The sequence below is a fragment of the Typopeltis vanoorti genome, chromosome 10 (genome assembly GCF_054136105.1).
Source record: "Typopeltis vanoorti isolate ZY-2024b chromosome 10, IOZ_Tvanoo_1.0, whole genome shotgun sequence".
Lineage (NCBI taxonomy): Eukaryota > Metazoa > Arthropoda > Arachnida > Uropygi > Thelyphonidae > Typopeltis > Typopeltis vanoorti.
The window spans coordinates 37,689,467-37,703,339 of record NC_143558.1 but is presented as its reverse complement, the minus strand read 5'-3'; the positions used below and the strand labels follow the sequence as shown (position 1 = coordinate 37,703,339).

The window sequence follows — 13,873 nt, the reverse complement described above, 5'->3', positions numbered from 1 at the left end:
GCATCCGAAAATACCAGTGCCATGACCTTTCCTGCTGATGGAACCGACTTTGTCTTCTTTGGTGATGAACAAAATGGCTTCTGTCCCCTGTTTTGACTGCTGTTTGGATTCATGCTTGCTCACAGCAGATCAAAAACGAGTACATTTTTGATCCGCTGTGAGCAAGCATGGCACCCATCTTGTGCAAAGCTTTTTCATTTGCAAAATTCATGCAAAATATATCCTACATGTTCTTTTGAAATGCCTATAGTCCCAGCAATTTCATGCACTTTGACTTGCCTGTCATCCAATACCATATTGTGCACTTGATCAATGATTTCTAGTGTTGTTACACTTTTTGGACATCCTTCATGTGGATCGTATTCAAGGCTGGTACGGCCATGTTTAAACTCTGCAGCCCATTTCTTAATTGTCGAAAACGAAGGAGAAGAGTGCCCATAAACTTCATGAACTTCGGATGAATTTCTTTTGGTGTTAAACCTTGTTTTATGAAGAATTTTATAATCTTTAAAGGTATCTGTGGCACAATACAATTAAAATTAATAACTTAACACGTATATAACCAACAGTAATAAACCTTAATGAATTAAAGGTACAAATATTTCGTACTGAAAGTAACCGCACATCATCAGTGTAGAAGAAATCAGTGGATTACCAATTAAAATTGTTGCCGCATGCCAGAAAATTACTATTAATGAAATATTATTAAATAATTCTTAGAAACTATTTCATTGATGGTTACATAAGATAAGAATCTCCCAAAGTTTTGGGAGAGAGAGGCAGTCATTTCGATTTACATTTGACCGATGTAAAAGGGCTTTGCAACTTTCTTTGAAAAAGCATTCATATTTAAACTTGCATTTGTGGAGAAGACAAGCTTTATCCCACTGGATATTATGTTTAGTGTCAATACTATGTTGTGCTAGACCAGACGTATGAGGTTTCATGTATTCGATATAATGCTGTCTCACTTTTTAAAAGCAAATTACCACCATGGAATTTATTGAGTGCTGAAATCCATGCACTAACTTCATTAACTATTTTTTATAGTGAAATATCTATTTCAAAAGCTGATAAAGGAAAAACTGTAGTGGTCAGGGATAAGGCCGATTATGAGAGAAAAGTAGCCTGCCTTTTACAAGATACCTCCACCTATCAACAAATCGATCATAATCCTACAAATTCGCAAATTAAACAATTAAATGAGTTGCTTGATAAAGTTATCAGTTGGGATCAAAACACCACGAATAAACTGCACACTCATTTTGGAAGAACTCCTCGTGTATATGACCTCCCAAAAATGCATATAGAAGAGTTATCCAGTAAGACCCATCGTGAATTGTATTGACTCTCCTACTTATCAAATTGCTAAATTTTTGTCACATTCATTAACTGTCCATACTGGACATTCCGGATCATTCATCAAAAATTCGACACAATTTCTTGAACAAATCAAGGATGTTCAAATCAAAGAGTCTGACTTGTTAGTCAGTTTTGATATTGTTTCCCACTTTACCAACAATCCATTAGCTGACACTGTCAACTTACTATATGATGATTACCCTCTGGATATTGCAAAGATTTTTGAATTTGTTATACATTCGGGATATTTCAGCTGGAAAAACAAGATCTACAAACAAGTTGAAGGTACTGCCATGGGTAGCCCTCTGTCTCCACCTTTGGCAAAGTTTTTTTTTGAACCATAAAGAGGAACTTACCTCATTCTTACAATAGATAGATAGCCTTGACCCATGCATTCAGTTCACCATGGAAAAAGAAAAGGCTGGTAGTTTACCATTCTTGGACATCCTTCATACACGCATATCCTCTGGTACTTTATCAACAAGTGTCTATCGAAAACCTACTTTACTGGCAGATACATTCATCAGAAGTCTGCTCATCACACTTCTCAAAAAATCGGTGTTATCAAATCTTTAATTAATTGAGCACATAAAGTGTACTCCTCTCCCTTAAGCTTACAACAAGAACTTTTCACTATAAAAAAGTTAATAGAATGTAACGATTACAACCCTAATCAAATCCAGCAGATAATTGACTCCTATGTTCCAATACCTCCATATTCTTCAACAGACTGCAGAGTTCCAATCCCTTATATTTCAGGCATCTCAGAATCTATTGGCAGAATTTTGAAGAAGTATCATCTTATTCCCACATATTTTCCTATCAACAAAATTTCTCACTTGTTGCCATCTACAAAAGACAAACTGGCACCTCTATCATTAGCTGGTGTTTACCAGATACCATGTGAATGTAATTTAATATACTTTGGAAAAACAGGCCGTTCTATGGAAAAAAGAATGAAGAAACATCAGTATTATATCGAATACATGAAACCTCATAAGTCTGGTCTAACACAACATAGTATTGACACTAAACATAATATCCAGTGGGATAAAGCTTGTCTTCTCCACAGATGCAAGATTAAATCTTGAATCTTTTTCAAAGAAAGTTGCGAAGCCCTTTTACATCGACAGAATTTAAATCAAGATGTCTGTCTCTTTCTCTCTCTCCCAAAAGTTTGGGAGATTCTTATCTTATGTAACCATCAATGAAATAGTTTTTAAGAATTATTTAATAATATTTTATTGATAGTAATTTTCTGGCATGCGGCAACAATTTTAATTGGTAATCCACCTATGGTTCTGTACTTTGTATTCCATTCCTTTAACTGTTTGTTCTATGCTGATGATGTACTGTTACTTTTCCGAAATATTTGTACCTTTAATTCATTAAAGTTTATTACTGTTTGTTGTATATGTTTTAAGTTATTAAAGAATTTTATAACTGCACGATACTCAATTTTATCCATTTCAAGGGACACAGACAACACTTTTGCTTCAGGCAGCTGTATAAAACAAACTACTTGATAGATTGATTTGCAATTTCACATGGATGCTGATGACAGAACTTGGAAAAAAAAAAAAATCTTGCTGATAGTGTTGCCATCTATGGTCGAGGCCAAGAACTTTTTGTACCATTCTCGTATAATGGAGAGTTAAATTCACCCAACTGTTTGATTTTTATTCGTAAGGTATGTGGTCTATAAATGATCTATTTCGCCTAAAACCAGATTGCTGTCTTCTCATGCCCTCATCTAAAATATTAATGATTCTTGAAAGAATAATTTTGCAGAAAATTTTGCTAATGACATGTAGCAGATTACACATTACAATTTCTCAAATCTCCTTCTTTGGTATTTTTACTGTTATCCCTGTTTTTATTTATTTTGCGTTTGTCTAAGAAGAATACCTGCATATGCTACCACACACACACACACACACACACAAAAATCCATGTACAAGACAACAAAACGCATAAAAGAATACAATAGTGAGTGACACTGTAGTCATATATACATATACAAATAATCATAAAATTAAAATTGAATGTCTAAGTTCGACAACCAGTCAACCACATCAGTAAAAACTGTTATACTGGTCTTCATGGTTGTTATGGTCCCATGAAGGCTCTGTGAGGACAGTCAAATGTGATATGTTGTATAGTTTGGTTATCCTCATTACAGTCACAAGATGAGTTTGGTCTTATTCCCCAAGTAAATAAGGACGCTCCGCACCTACCATGATTGGTGCGAACCTATTTAGGGAGGTCCATATTTTCGAGGTAGGTCGAACCCTGATGGAGGGCTGTTTGGGTTAAAGACAGTGTGCCAGATTACTGGGGCTTTGGCAGTTCATTCTGTCTGCCATGCTATTGTTGCATCATAGCCCTCAGTGACCAGTTGTTGTGCTGTTATAGTAGGCGGGTGTCTTGACTTAAGCTTCCGTGATGTAAATCTGTCAATATCAGAGTGTATAGGAAGCAGTGGGTTCTGGCAAATTTTGTTAAATTTGCAAATCAGGTTGTCTTGGTGTTGTAGTTGTGGCAGTTGTATGGCTCAGAATTGGTAGCCAATATGATGGAGTAGTCTTTATTGTTCCTTGTCTGATTCAACACAGTATCAATTAATTTAACGTGTGCACTGTTCATCCAGACAGCTGATTAGTATTCAGTAGTTGAGTTGACGGGGCCCAAAACAGATGTCCTTAATGGGAGCACAAGACCCCCCCTCCCCAGGTTGTTCTGGCAAGTTTATGCAGTATGTTATTTCTAGTTCTGAGTTTGGCAGCAATATTGGAGAGATTTCTATTAAAGGAGAGGGTTCTGTCCAGGGTTATGCCCAGATACTTTGGATTAAAATTGTGTGGTAGTAGTTCTCATTTAGTTGGCACTCTTAAGATGTCTCATGCCATGCTATTGTTCAAATGGAAACAGCATGTTTCAGTCTTGGTAGTGCTTGGAATAAGATGCCACTTCTCAAAGAAGTGGTTTAGCTCCTCTAGGTCACTAGTTAGTACGTGCGCTTATAGTACAGAAGTTCTGATGTTGGAATGTGATGCATAAATCATGAGCATATGTGAATTTTCTAGACTTTGTCCTTGGAAGGTCAGAAATATACTAATTGAAAAGAAGAGCCAGAACTCGCCCTTGTGGGAGTCCATTGTTAAGTGTTCTTGGCTTACTCATATCATCATCTAGAATATAGGTTCCCAAAGTGGGCAGTATCGCCCCCCAGTGGGTGCTGAAGTCTTTGGATGGGGGGGGGCTATAGTGGGATCAGAAGCATTTGGGGGGGTGTTCAGGCGGCCTAGGGGTCGGTGGCTCTTCATAGAAGAAATTAATATGTATTTAAAAATTATTTTCGTGATTTAGATAATCATTTAAAATTTACATATTGCATTTTAATTCATCTTATGCCCGTCTTACACGATCAATTTTTTATCCATTTTTTATTTCAATTATTTAATCATTTGAAATACCATGTCAGATAGAAGTAGATGTAAATTTTCTATGTCAGTGAGAAAATAGCATGTATATATGTGTGTATAATAGGTTATGTTTACAGTAGCAAATATATTCGTTATATTTCATTTCAAAATATATAAAACCACTTTTCTAATTGATTTGTACAAAAATAAACCCAATTTTATATAATTTAATATTACCAGTAAAAATAATAATGGCAAGAAAGAAATAAAATCGTAAATTTTAGTTAGCCTAGTTAGTACTAACTTATATTGCTAACTAGAGGGAAAAAATAAAGCAAATATTATTCAAAACTTATTATACTTTATACTTTCACAAAACTCAATGAACATTAACAAACGTTGATAATGTCAGTGAGATAAAACTGAATATTCCTCAAAAACGATTTTCAGCAACTCAAACAAATCAAACAAAATGCACAAAATTTGCCATAATTGCTTAAGCTCACATCCACCTCACTATCTGGGGAATAAAAATCAACATAAAATGACCTCCATCATTACTTAAAGACATTCACACCACCATCACTGACAGATGCATTACATAACTACAGCTTGCCTTGACTGTCAAGACTACATACTTGGCTCATTTTGCTATAAGTGTTGGTACTTGTGCCTTTGTGAGATCTTGTACTGTCAACCAGAGAATGCCCAGTTTAGTATCACCTCTTTTGGCTTAGGATTCCATTGTTTCAAAAAAAAAAAAAAAAAAAAAACTGGGCATTTTTCTTAGGCATTCTGCTGCTGTATTTACCACTCTGCCAATTTCAAAAACCCTTCTGACCTTGTCACCCTACACAAAGCTCAGCCTTTTTCAATCTAGCTATCCAAATATTTGTCATCTTCCTAGGTGATTTTATGTCTATATCACAAACTGGCAATCCATTTCAAACCTCACTGACCCAGCTCACTAAGATAAGAAAGTAATGTTAGTTTTTATCTTTAAAGTATGTCAAACTGTCATTGATTTCATCATGTGGTTTCTCTTTTAGGCATACGGACACTTCTTCAATTGATCCAATTGAATTGGTTGCTCTTCTGGTGGCTTCAATGAGTAATACATCACTTGAGACATCAGATCAATTTGGACAAACCCCACTTCACCGAGCTGCTTATCGTGGTGCCACAATTTCAGTCATGCATTTGTCACAAGTAAATTATTTTCTATTAATTGTACATTTTGTTTGAGCATGCTTAATTTAGATAATCACTTTCAGAGATTTACAGCATTTTTTGGAAGTAATTAAATTTATAAATAAATTTTATTTTTAGTTTTATCAACCTTATAACAAATGTTTAATTTTTATTAAATAATTTCATCAAAATAATCATCATTAATTTCCAGATGTGTACCTTCAAGGGGGGGTATACAGGCTACTGTTACAGTAGTACATGATTAAGTTTACATTATTACTAATTTACTATTAGCAGTATTCTTTGAAACCAGTCCATTATTGTCAACAGTCCAATATTTTCATATCTAATGTCTTGGTCGTTTATACCACTTCTGATTGAATCAATCTACTTTCCCCTGATCTTTTTCTCTGATCTTCCTCTAATATTTTGGCATGATGAGATTTGTAATGTTACAGGCAGACTCAAGCTACATGAAACTGGTAAGGCTAGTAATCTTGGCATTATGGTGGATATGAATTTGAAGTTCAAAGATTATATAGCAAAAAATTTGGAAATTTAACTAGTAGGATAATTGTGGTTTTGAAAGAAACATTGACATATAAGGATAAGGAAGTCATTTTGCCTCTTTACAAGGCTTTGATAAAACTCCTCCTGGTCTGCTGTGCACAGGATTTGGACTCCTTGGTTTGAAGCATATGAAGGTGTAGAAATAGCACAAAGAAGATTTACAAAGATTATTTTATTTTATTTTATTATTATTTTTTTTTTATAGTGGTTTCTTCGATTGTAACTAATCCTGCATTATGGTCCTTGATTGGTGAAATGGAATATTCTTTTCAGAATACATTAAAAAACAATAATTAAAGATAATGGTATATTTGATTATTAGTTACTATACTTGATTTACTAAAAGATGTAAAGAATAGCAGATATAAGGAAGAGAAAGAATAGGCATGAATAAAAATAATTTCAGTACTGTAAAATGGATTATGAATAATTTACATCTGTGATATTATATGTGTCATTGCATTATAAGTATCTTGAGGTTAAGTGAAGAATACGTGATCCTATGGGCTATAGACTTTCATATTTGCATTTGTGATGGGCATAATTTACAAAAAAATATAAACAACTTATGAATAGAGGCAAAGGGATTTTTTTGTGAAAAAAATCAATCTGAAACAGCTACTGTTAATAACTGTTGTGAGAGGCTTATCCTATGATCTAGTAATGCTGATCAGGTGATTGGTGTGATTGAGGCAGGAATACATGTAGGTTGAGTGAGGAGCAAATCACCTTGTATAATTTATTGTGCTTGTTATGTGCATTTCTTTCTTTATATATATATATATTTCACTTTATTTTTATAAGATGTGGAGGAAAGATTTTAGAAGATGTGGGTAGATTTCAATATTTAGGTAGCTGGATCTCAGAGAAAGGAAATTCAGAGTTGGACATTAGAAATAGAATAGGCAAAGCTAAATCAGTATTTATGGAAATGAAGAGAATTTTAATAAATAAGAATATTAAAACAGGTGTTAGAGTTGGAATAGTTAAAGCAACAGTTTGGAGTATTGCAAGTTATGGAAATGAGTCATGGACACGAGAGATATGGAAAGAATTAATGCATGGGAAATGTGGTGTCATAGAAATTTTTAAATAACGAAATTTAACCTGTGGCAAATTCATTACTAAAAAACACACGTAATAACCACAGTAATGACTACTTAATTCGTAAATATTTCATCCCAAGTATCTTGGGACATCATCAGTACATTAGTTCAAACAATTCTTGGAATAACATACAGTTAGGGCGCATGATTACAATGGAATCTCTATATGTGTGTGCAGTAACATGTTATAGAAGTAAATTAAATATAACTTAAAAAAATAGCCTGTGTAGCTCAGTGGATGTGGCATTTGCACACCACGGTGCTTGGCCGCACGAAGGAAGTCTTGGTTTCGAGTCTAGTCGGCGACTAGAGGAAATTTTTCTAAGCCTTTCTTTGACTGGTTCCCGAGTTAGTCGATCTCTGGCACGGGCAAGCGGGTTTTTCCTCCCGGAAACTCAAGAAAATTGACCGTAGAACCCATATTATTTCAGACATCAAATATATTGTGTTAGGGTTAGGGACCACAAGATGGTGGCACATTTGAGCCGTCTCTCTTCGCTGTGTACCGCTTAATTAGTGATAGCCTTGGGCCATCTATCTCTGATTGGTACCAGTGGAGATTGAACTGCCCCCTCAGTCTCCAAAAATTAGATGGGGCTAAATGGCCTCGCCTACTCCCCGTATACGGGAATAAAAAGGCGTTAGCTGATTTTTTATTTTTTTTTATAAAAAAATAATAAATTAAAAAATAAATAAATAAAAAAAATATATATATAAAGATTATTTTACACAATTTTGTACGACAATTTCCCATACTTTAGGAATAGTAAGAACATCGTTTCGGTTTAAATTTGGTCTGGGTAGTAGGGCTTCAGCACTTTCTTTATATTTATATAAAGATCTGTGTGAAATTCATATTTATATAAAGATCTGTGTGAAAGTTTCGACTTCTCCCAATCTGGTCTCTCCCAACACAGAGTTGAAAATCCAAACCATAGGATCCATTGGGAGAAGTTGAAACTTTTACACAGATCTTTATATAAATATGAACATTTATATAAAGAAAGTGCTGAGGCCCTACTACATAGACCAAATTTGAACTGAAACGATGTTCTTACTATTCCTAAATTATGGGAAATCGTCATACAAAATTGTGTAAAATAATCTTTGTATATATTTATTTTATTTTATTTATTTATTTTTTTCAGTTATATTTAATTTACTTCTATAACACGTTACTGCATGCATATTGAGATTCTGTTAAAGTTTGTGATTAATAAAGTTCCTGAAAATAATTTATTTTGATCACAATTTAACAAGTAGGACAATCTTTAAAAAAAAAGGAAAAGGGGAAAATATACTTGCATCTAAGTGTGGGATATAACTGAAAATATATGTTAACTCACATAAGATGATTTACTTACAGAATATTGGTCATAAGAATTTGTATGTAAAGGCTCTTTGTTAAACAATTGAAACAAGGGATAATAAATTTATGTCAATTCTTAGAAAATTTTGGTAAATGTGACTCATAGGGTTAGCAAGAAACAAGGTAAGGCCCAAGATCAAAGTCCCCGATTTTGGACATCGCCACGAGTCAGTCGCGTGCACATGGCCCACAGGAATTTCGGCAGAAAAACGCCACCCTAACAGGTTACAGAAAGCATGTCCAGGCATGGGGGGGGGGGGGATTAATTGCACGAAGTGCCAGTAGGGCATGATATAAAGGTGTTAGGACCCCCCCCCCCCACACACACACACACACACTCGCACACACACTCTCTCCCTTGGTTCTCCAGTCCGTATGGATTGTCATGTGCTTTTTCTGAGTGACGGTCAGGGGTTTTCTCCTTCTGCCATGATAAGGAACAAAGTAAGCGGGATTTCGGTCCCAATTCCCTATTATCGAAAGGAGGGACGCCATACAGCTGAGAAGAAAGGTAACTGCTACATGTTATATCAACCGTGTTCTTGACAAAAAGAAAAAGGAAAATCTGTGGAGAAGTAGGTGCCCGCGTAGTGAATCTCAAGACTGCCCGCGTAGTGAATCTCAAGACTACAGAATCGCAGATCCATTGCGTTTCCTTGGAAGAAGCTTGATGTGCTGAAGACGTGAAGGCCCATCTTGATCCGAGAAATCTCAGATATGGTCTGCTACAGAAAAATTCGTCCTCAGAAATTTTAGATGAGTAAGAACAGAGACTAGCTTAGAAGATCCTTATCAAATGGTATCGTAAAAACTTATATTATTTGCAATCTTAATGTAACTGTGATTGTAGTTCAGTTACCAATCAATTGAAAGACTTGAACGAGAGTTGAACTAAGACTTTAGCGCATTTAATAATAGAAAGAGAATAAGCCTGTCAGTGTTAATAGATAAATAATCATGTGTCTAGAAACTTATGTATGTCATCTATATTTTGTGTGAAATCTGTTTGAAGAATTGAATGTGGTTACTATTGTAGTGTTAGGACTGTTTAACCCATATTACTCTTGAGTTAATGTGTGTAAACTAATTGTGTTTAATTAAGGTATTGTATCTTAATATTGTGCTCAGATATATGGGAAGTTTAGTCAATTGTCAACATTTGAGAGGATATCCTTTTATCATGTGTGTGGAGTCTTTTGTAGCGGCATAATCGCCCTTCCCACATAGGATTTAACACGTTCGCTGCCAACTACGAGTATACTCGTAGTTCGTATATGAGCTTCACAAGCCAACTACGAGTATACTCGTATGTCGATTTACTGACCTCCTATGCCAAACACGAGTTACCCCTTAGTATAATTACCTTAATTTGGACCTTTGGATTCTGAATAAAGTGGAGAGCACGTCTGGGGGCTTGATAGAAGGGAAATAATTTCAACTAAAATATAGTATATTGTGTATGTGCCTCAGAAGCCAACTATGAGTATACTCGTAGTTAGTGTATGAGCTTCACAAGCCAACTACGAGTATACTCGTATGTCGATTACCAACCTCCTATGCCAAGAGCGAGCTAATCTCTAGTATAACACATAATTTGTAAATCAATTTAAAACATAAAAATGAATAAAAATAATAAAATGAAATCGATAAAATAAAAACCAATTTATTCAAATTACGAATGATACACTTTAAAAGAGTTTTCCACGCACAATGGTGGTTTTTCCTGGCAAACAGGACAATAATAACAAGTTTCGTGTATATACTCGGCATGGCTTTGTCGGTGAATATTTTTTTCTGTAGCTGTTAAAATTTCCAAATAAAGAAGATCCCGAATCCTGCTGATAATCTGTGATGCTTTAAGCTTATCCATTCCAACAAAAACTGTGATAAATTGATCTCTAAATTTTAACGCAGTCATTGCGTTGCGTTTCCAGTAATTATATTATAAAATTTATGCGCATTTTGAATGTATATATCAAGAATGCATATTGCCAATTTCTTTGGCCATCTAATTGTCTTTCGTAAGGGGGAATAGTAAGAAAGCATTTGATCAGAAAGATCGATACCTGGCATACCCAAATTATAGTCCCTAACGATATTTGGTTTTAACTGAATTTTACCATTCCGATTTTTGCTTGAACCATTTAAAATTTGTGCTTATTTGAAATGGAAAGACCTTTCCTCTTATCCTTCCATTTGCGATGATGAATTCATTAAATTCATCATCGCTCATATTAGCGTAAACTTCTAATTCTTTATCAGTAAGTTTTCTTTTACTGATCATGGCGAAACTCAAGATTTTTAGAGACTAGACACAATAAACACATTCGTCAGCGCATGTAATATATGGGTGGTACTACATGGAACCCTAATCAGTAAACTGGAGCAGATGGGGATAGATATAGGGTTGGTGAGATGGATAGGAGGGTGGTTGAAGGAGAGATACCAGAGAGTGGTTTATTCAGGAGTGGAGTCTAAAAGACGTCTTGTGACTAGTGGAGTGCCACAGGGCTCTGTTCTTGGACCACTGCTTTTCAATTTGTTCATCAATGATATTGGAAAGGATTTGAGAGGAAGTGTTCACTTGTTTGCTGATGATGCAAAGTTGGGTAGAGCAATTGTGAGTGCACAGGATGTCAAAATTTTACAGGATGATTTGGATAGTTTGGAGGACTGGGCTAGCAAAAATGGATGTCAATTTAATGTGGCAAAGTGTAAGGTTATGCACTTTGGGGTGAAAAGAATAGCAGCAGTATATCGCATTGGTGGAACCGAACTCCAGGAGATTGATGAGGGCAGGGATTTGGGAGTGTTGGTTGATAGGGAATTGAAGTTTAGGGGGCACATTGCAAAAGTGACTAAAACAGCTCACCAAATCACTTGGCTTCTGAAAAACGTCTTAACAAGCAGAGACAAACAAGTTGTTGTTCCTCTGTATCGAGCCGTGATAAGACCCCATCTGGACTTCTGTGCCCGGTTATGGGCACCAGGGTTTCTTCGTGATGGGGAGGAAGTGGAGAGGGTCCAGAGATGAGTGACCAAGATGATAGCAGGTCTGTGGAATGAACCTTATGAGAATAGGTTGAAGATTTGTGGGTTGCAGAAATTAGACGATAGGCGAAGGAGGGGTGATATCATTGAGACATTCAAATTACTGAAGGGTTTTTATAAGATTGATCCAGTAGATATTTTTGAAAATATGACTAATGGTGGGAGGACTAGGGGCCATGCATGGAAGCTGGGCAAGAGCGTGGTTGACAAGGGTGTTAGAGCTAAGTTTTTTACTTGGAGAGTGGTGAATTAGTGGAATAAGCTTCCAGAGTCTGTTGTGGGTGCTACGACCATGAATGAGTTCAAGGCAAGGTATGATAGATACTGTGTGAATGTTGAATAGTTGTTCTTGACATGATGATAGGGCCTCCCTCGATGAGTCTGTTGACTCCTTGGAGTTTCCCGGAACAACAACAATAATAATAATAGGTGGGGGTGATAAGAGATTACTCGTAGTTGGCGTATGAAACAAAATTCTGTCTGATACGCTGGCTACGAGAGACCTTGAAGACGCAAAGGCGCTTGGCGTGAGGGAACAAACTATTCCCGAGGAGCGTGGCAGCGAACGTGTTAATAACCTATCAATTGTATTTTTGCTAGTATTGCTTCAGCTTAGTATTGTTAAATTGTGAATGACATTGTTTTGTATGTTTTTATTCTTCATTCACATTTAACATAATCTACCATATACTAAGCAAGACTTATTTAAATATTATTTATTATTCATGTATTATCCTTAAATTTTATCAGTTATTATTTAATTATATGATTTTAATGTATATTATACTATTGAAAGGACTCTGTAGTAATTAACATTTATTTTATTACTTTATTCTTTCAATAATATTATGAAGAACTCTATGTATGTAACTTCTATGTACCTTATATAAATTATAACATATGATTTATTATTATTTCTAAATGAAAGTGAATGAGAAATTAAGTAACTATAATAATTTTATTATTATTTTTCATTTACTGAATGTAAAGGTATAACCTTATGTAATATTAATGCTTATGTTTACGTTCTGTTTTGATCGTTGCCATGGAGAGAGAAATAAAATAGAACGCACGAGCTTCGATAAATGGGGAGAAAAGAATTTAATGAGTTGAACGAGTGAACATGTTTAGGCAGGGAGAAGGAATGCATATAAGTGAGAGGTAAAAGTAAACAAGGATACTGAAGGGCAGGAATTTCAAGGGAGTAGCATTGAGAAGTGTACGGAGACGAGGAGAAAACTTATAGACAGCTGAGAGTAAAGTCAGCAGTGGCAGTAATAGGAATTTAGTGCCTTAATAGGATAACTAAAAAGACCGGAAGATTAATAGAAGATTCAGAAGAAATCCACTAAGTTTTAGAATTACCTGCGTATTCCGATATCGCCTTAAGGAAGGATTGTACAAAGCTCACCTTATTATACAGTAGTAAACATGGAATAATTATTCTGCCTTATAGTGAGCCCGTCAAGAATTGTGTAGCGTGATGAATAATAATTCAGTTATCTCCTTGAAGAATTCTTTTGAATAGTGTTCCAACAGAGTAATAAGTGAATATAGTTTTAATATGTGCTATGGATTAATCCCAGTAAGAACAGTCCTATTTTTATTTTATTTCAGTGTGAAGGTTTGAGTGATAACTCCGTCTCGAATATTCTAACATTTACTGTGGCATTTCACTGAATTTAGCCGAAGTTAGAAGTTTGAAAGTAATCCCCCCTTGAAGTAATAACTGCCGCGATTGATAATGTTATGAGTGCTTGCTAAGTGTTAAATATAGAGTGTAACTGAGTGATACCAGC

General features: G+C 35.2%; 1 protein-coding gene across 1 annotated transcript in view; it reads left to right on the top strand.

Moving 5' to 3' along the window:
• LOC150102348 (poly [ADP-ribose] polymerase tankyrase-like) overlaps window positions 1–13,873 on the top strand; it is a 1,002,656-nt gene that overhangs the window by 617,973 nt on the left and 370,810 nt on the right. The window contains 1 exon segment of the mRNA XM_090399561.1: window positions 5,837–5,996. Coding sequence (XP_090255687.1) covers window positions 5,837–5,996 — 160 coding nt within the window.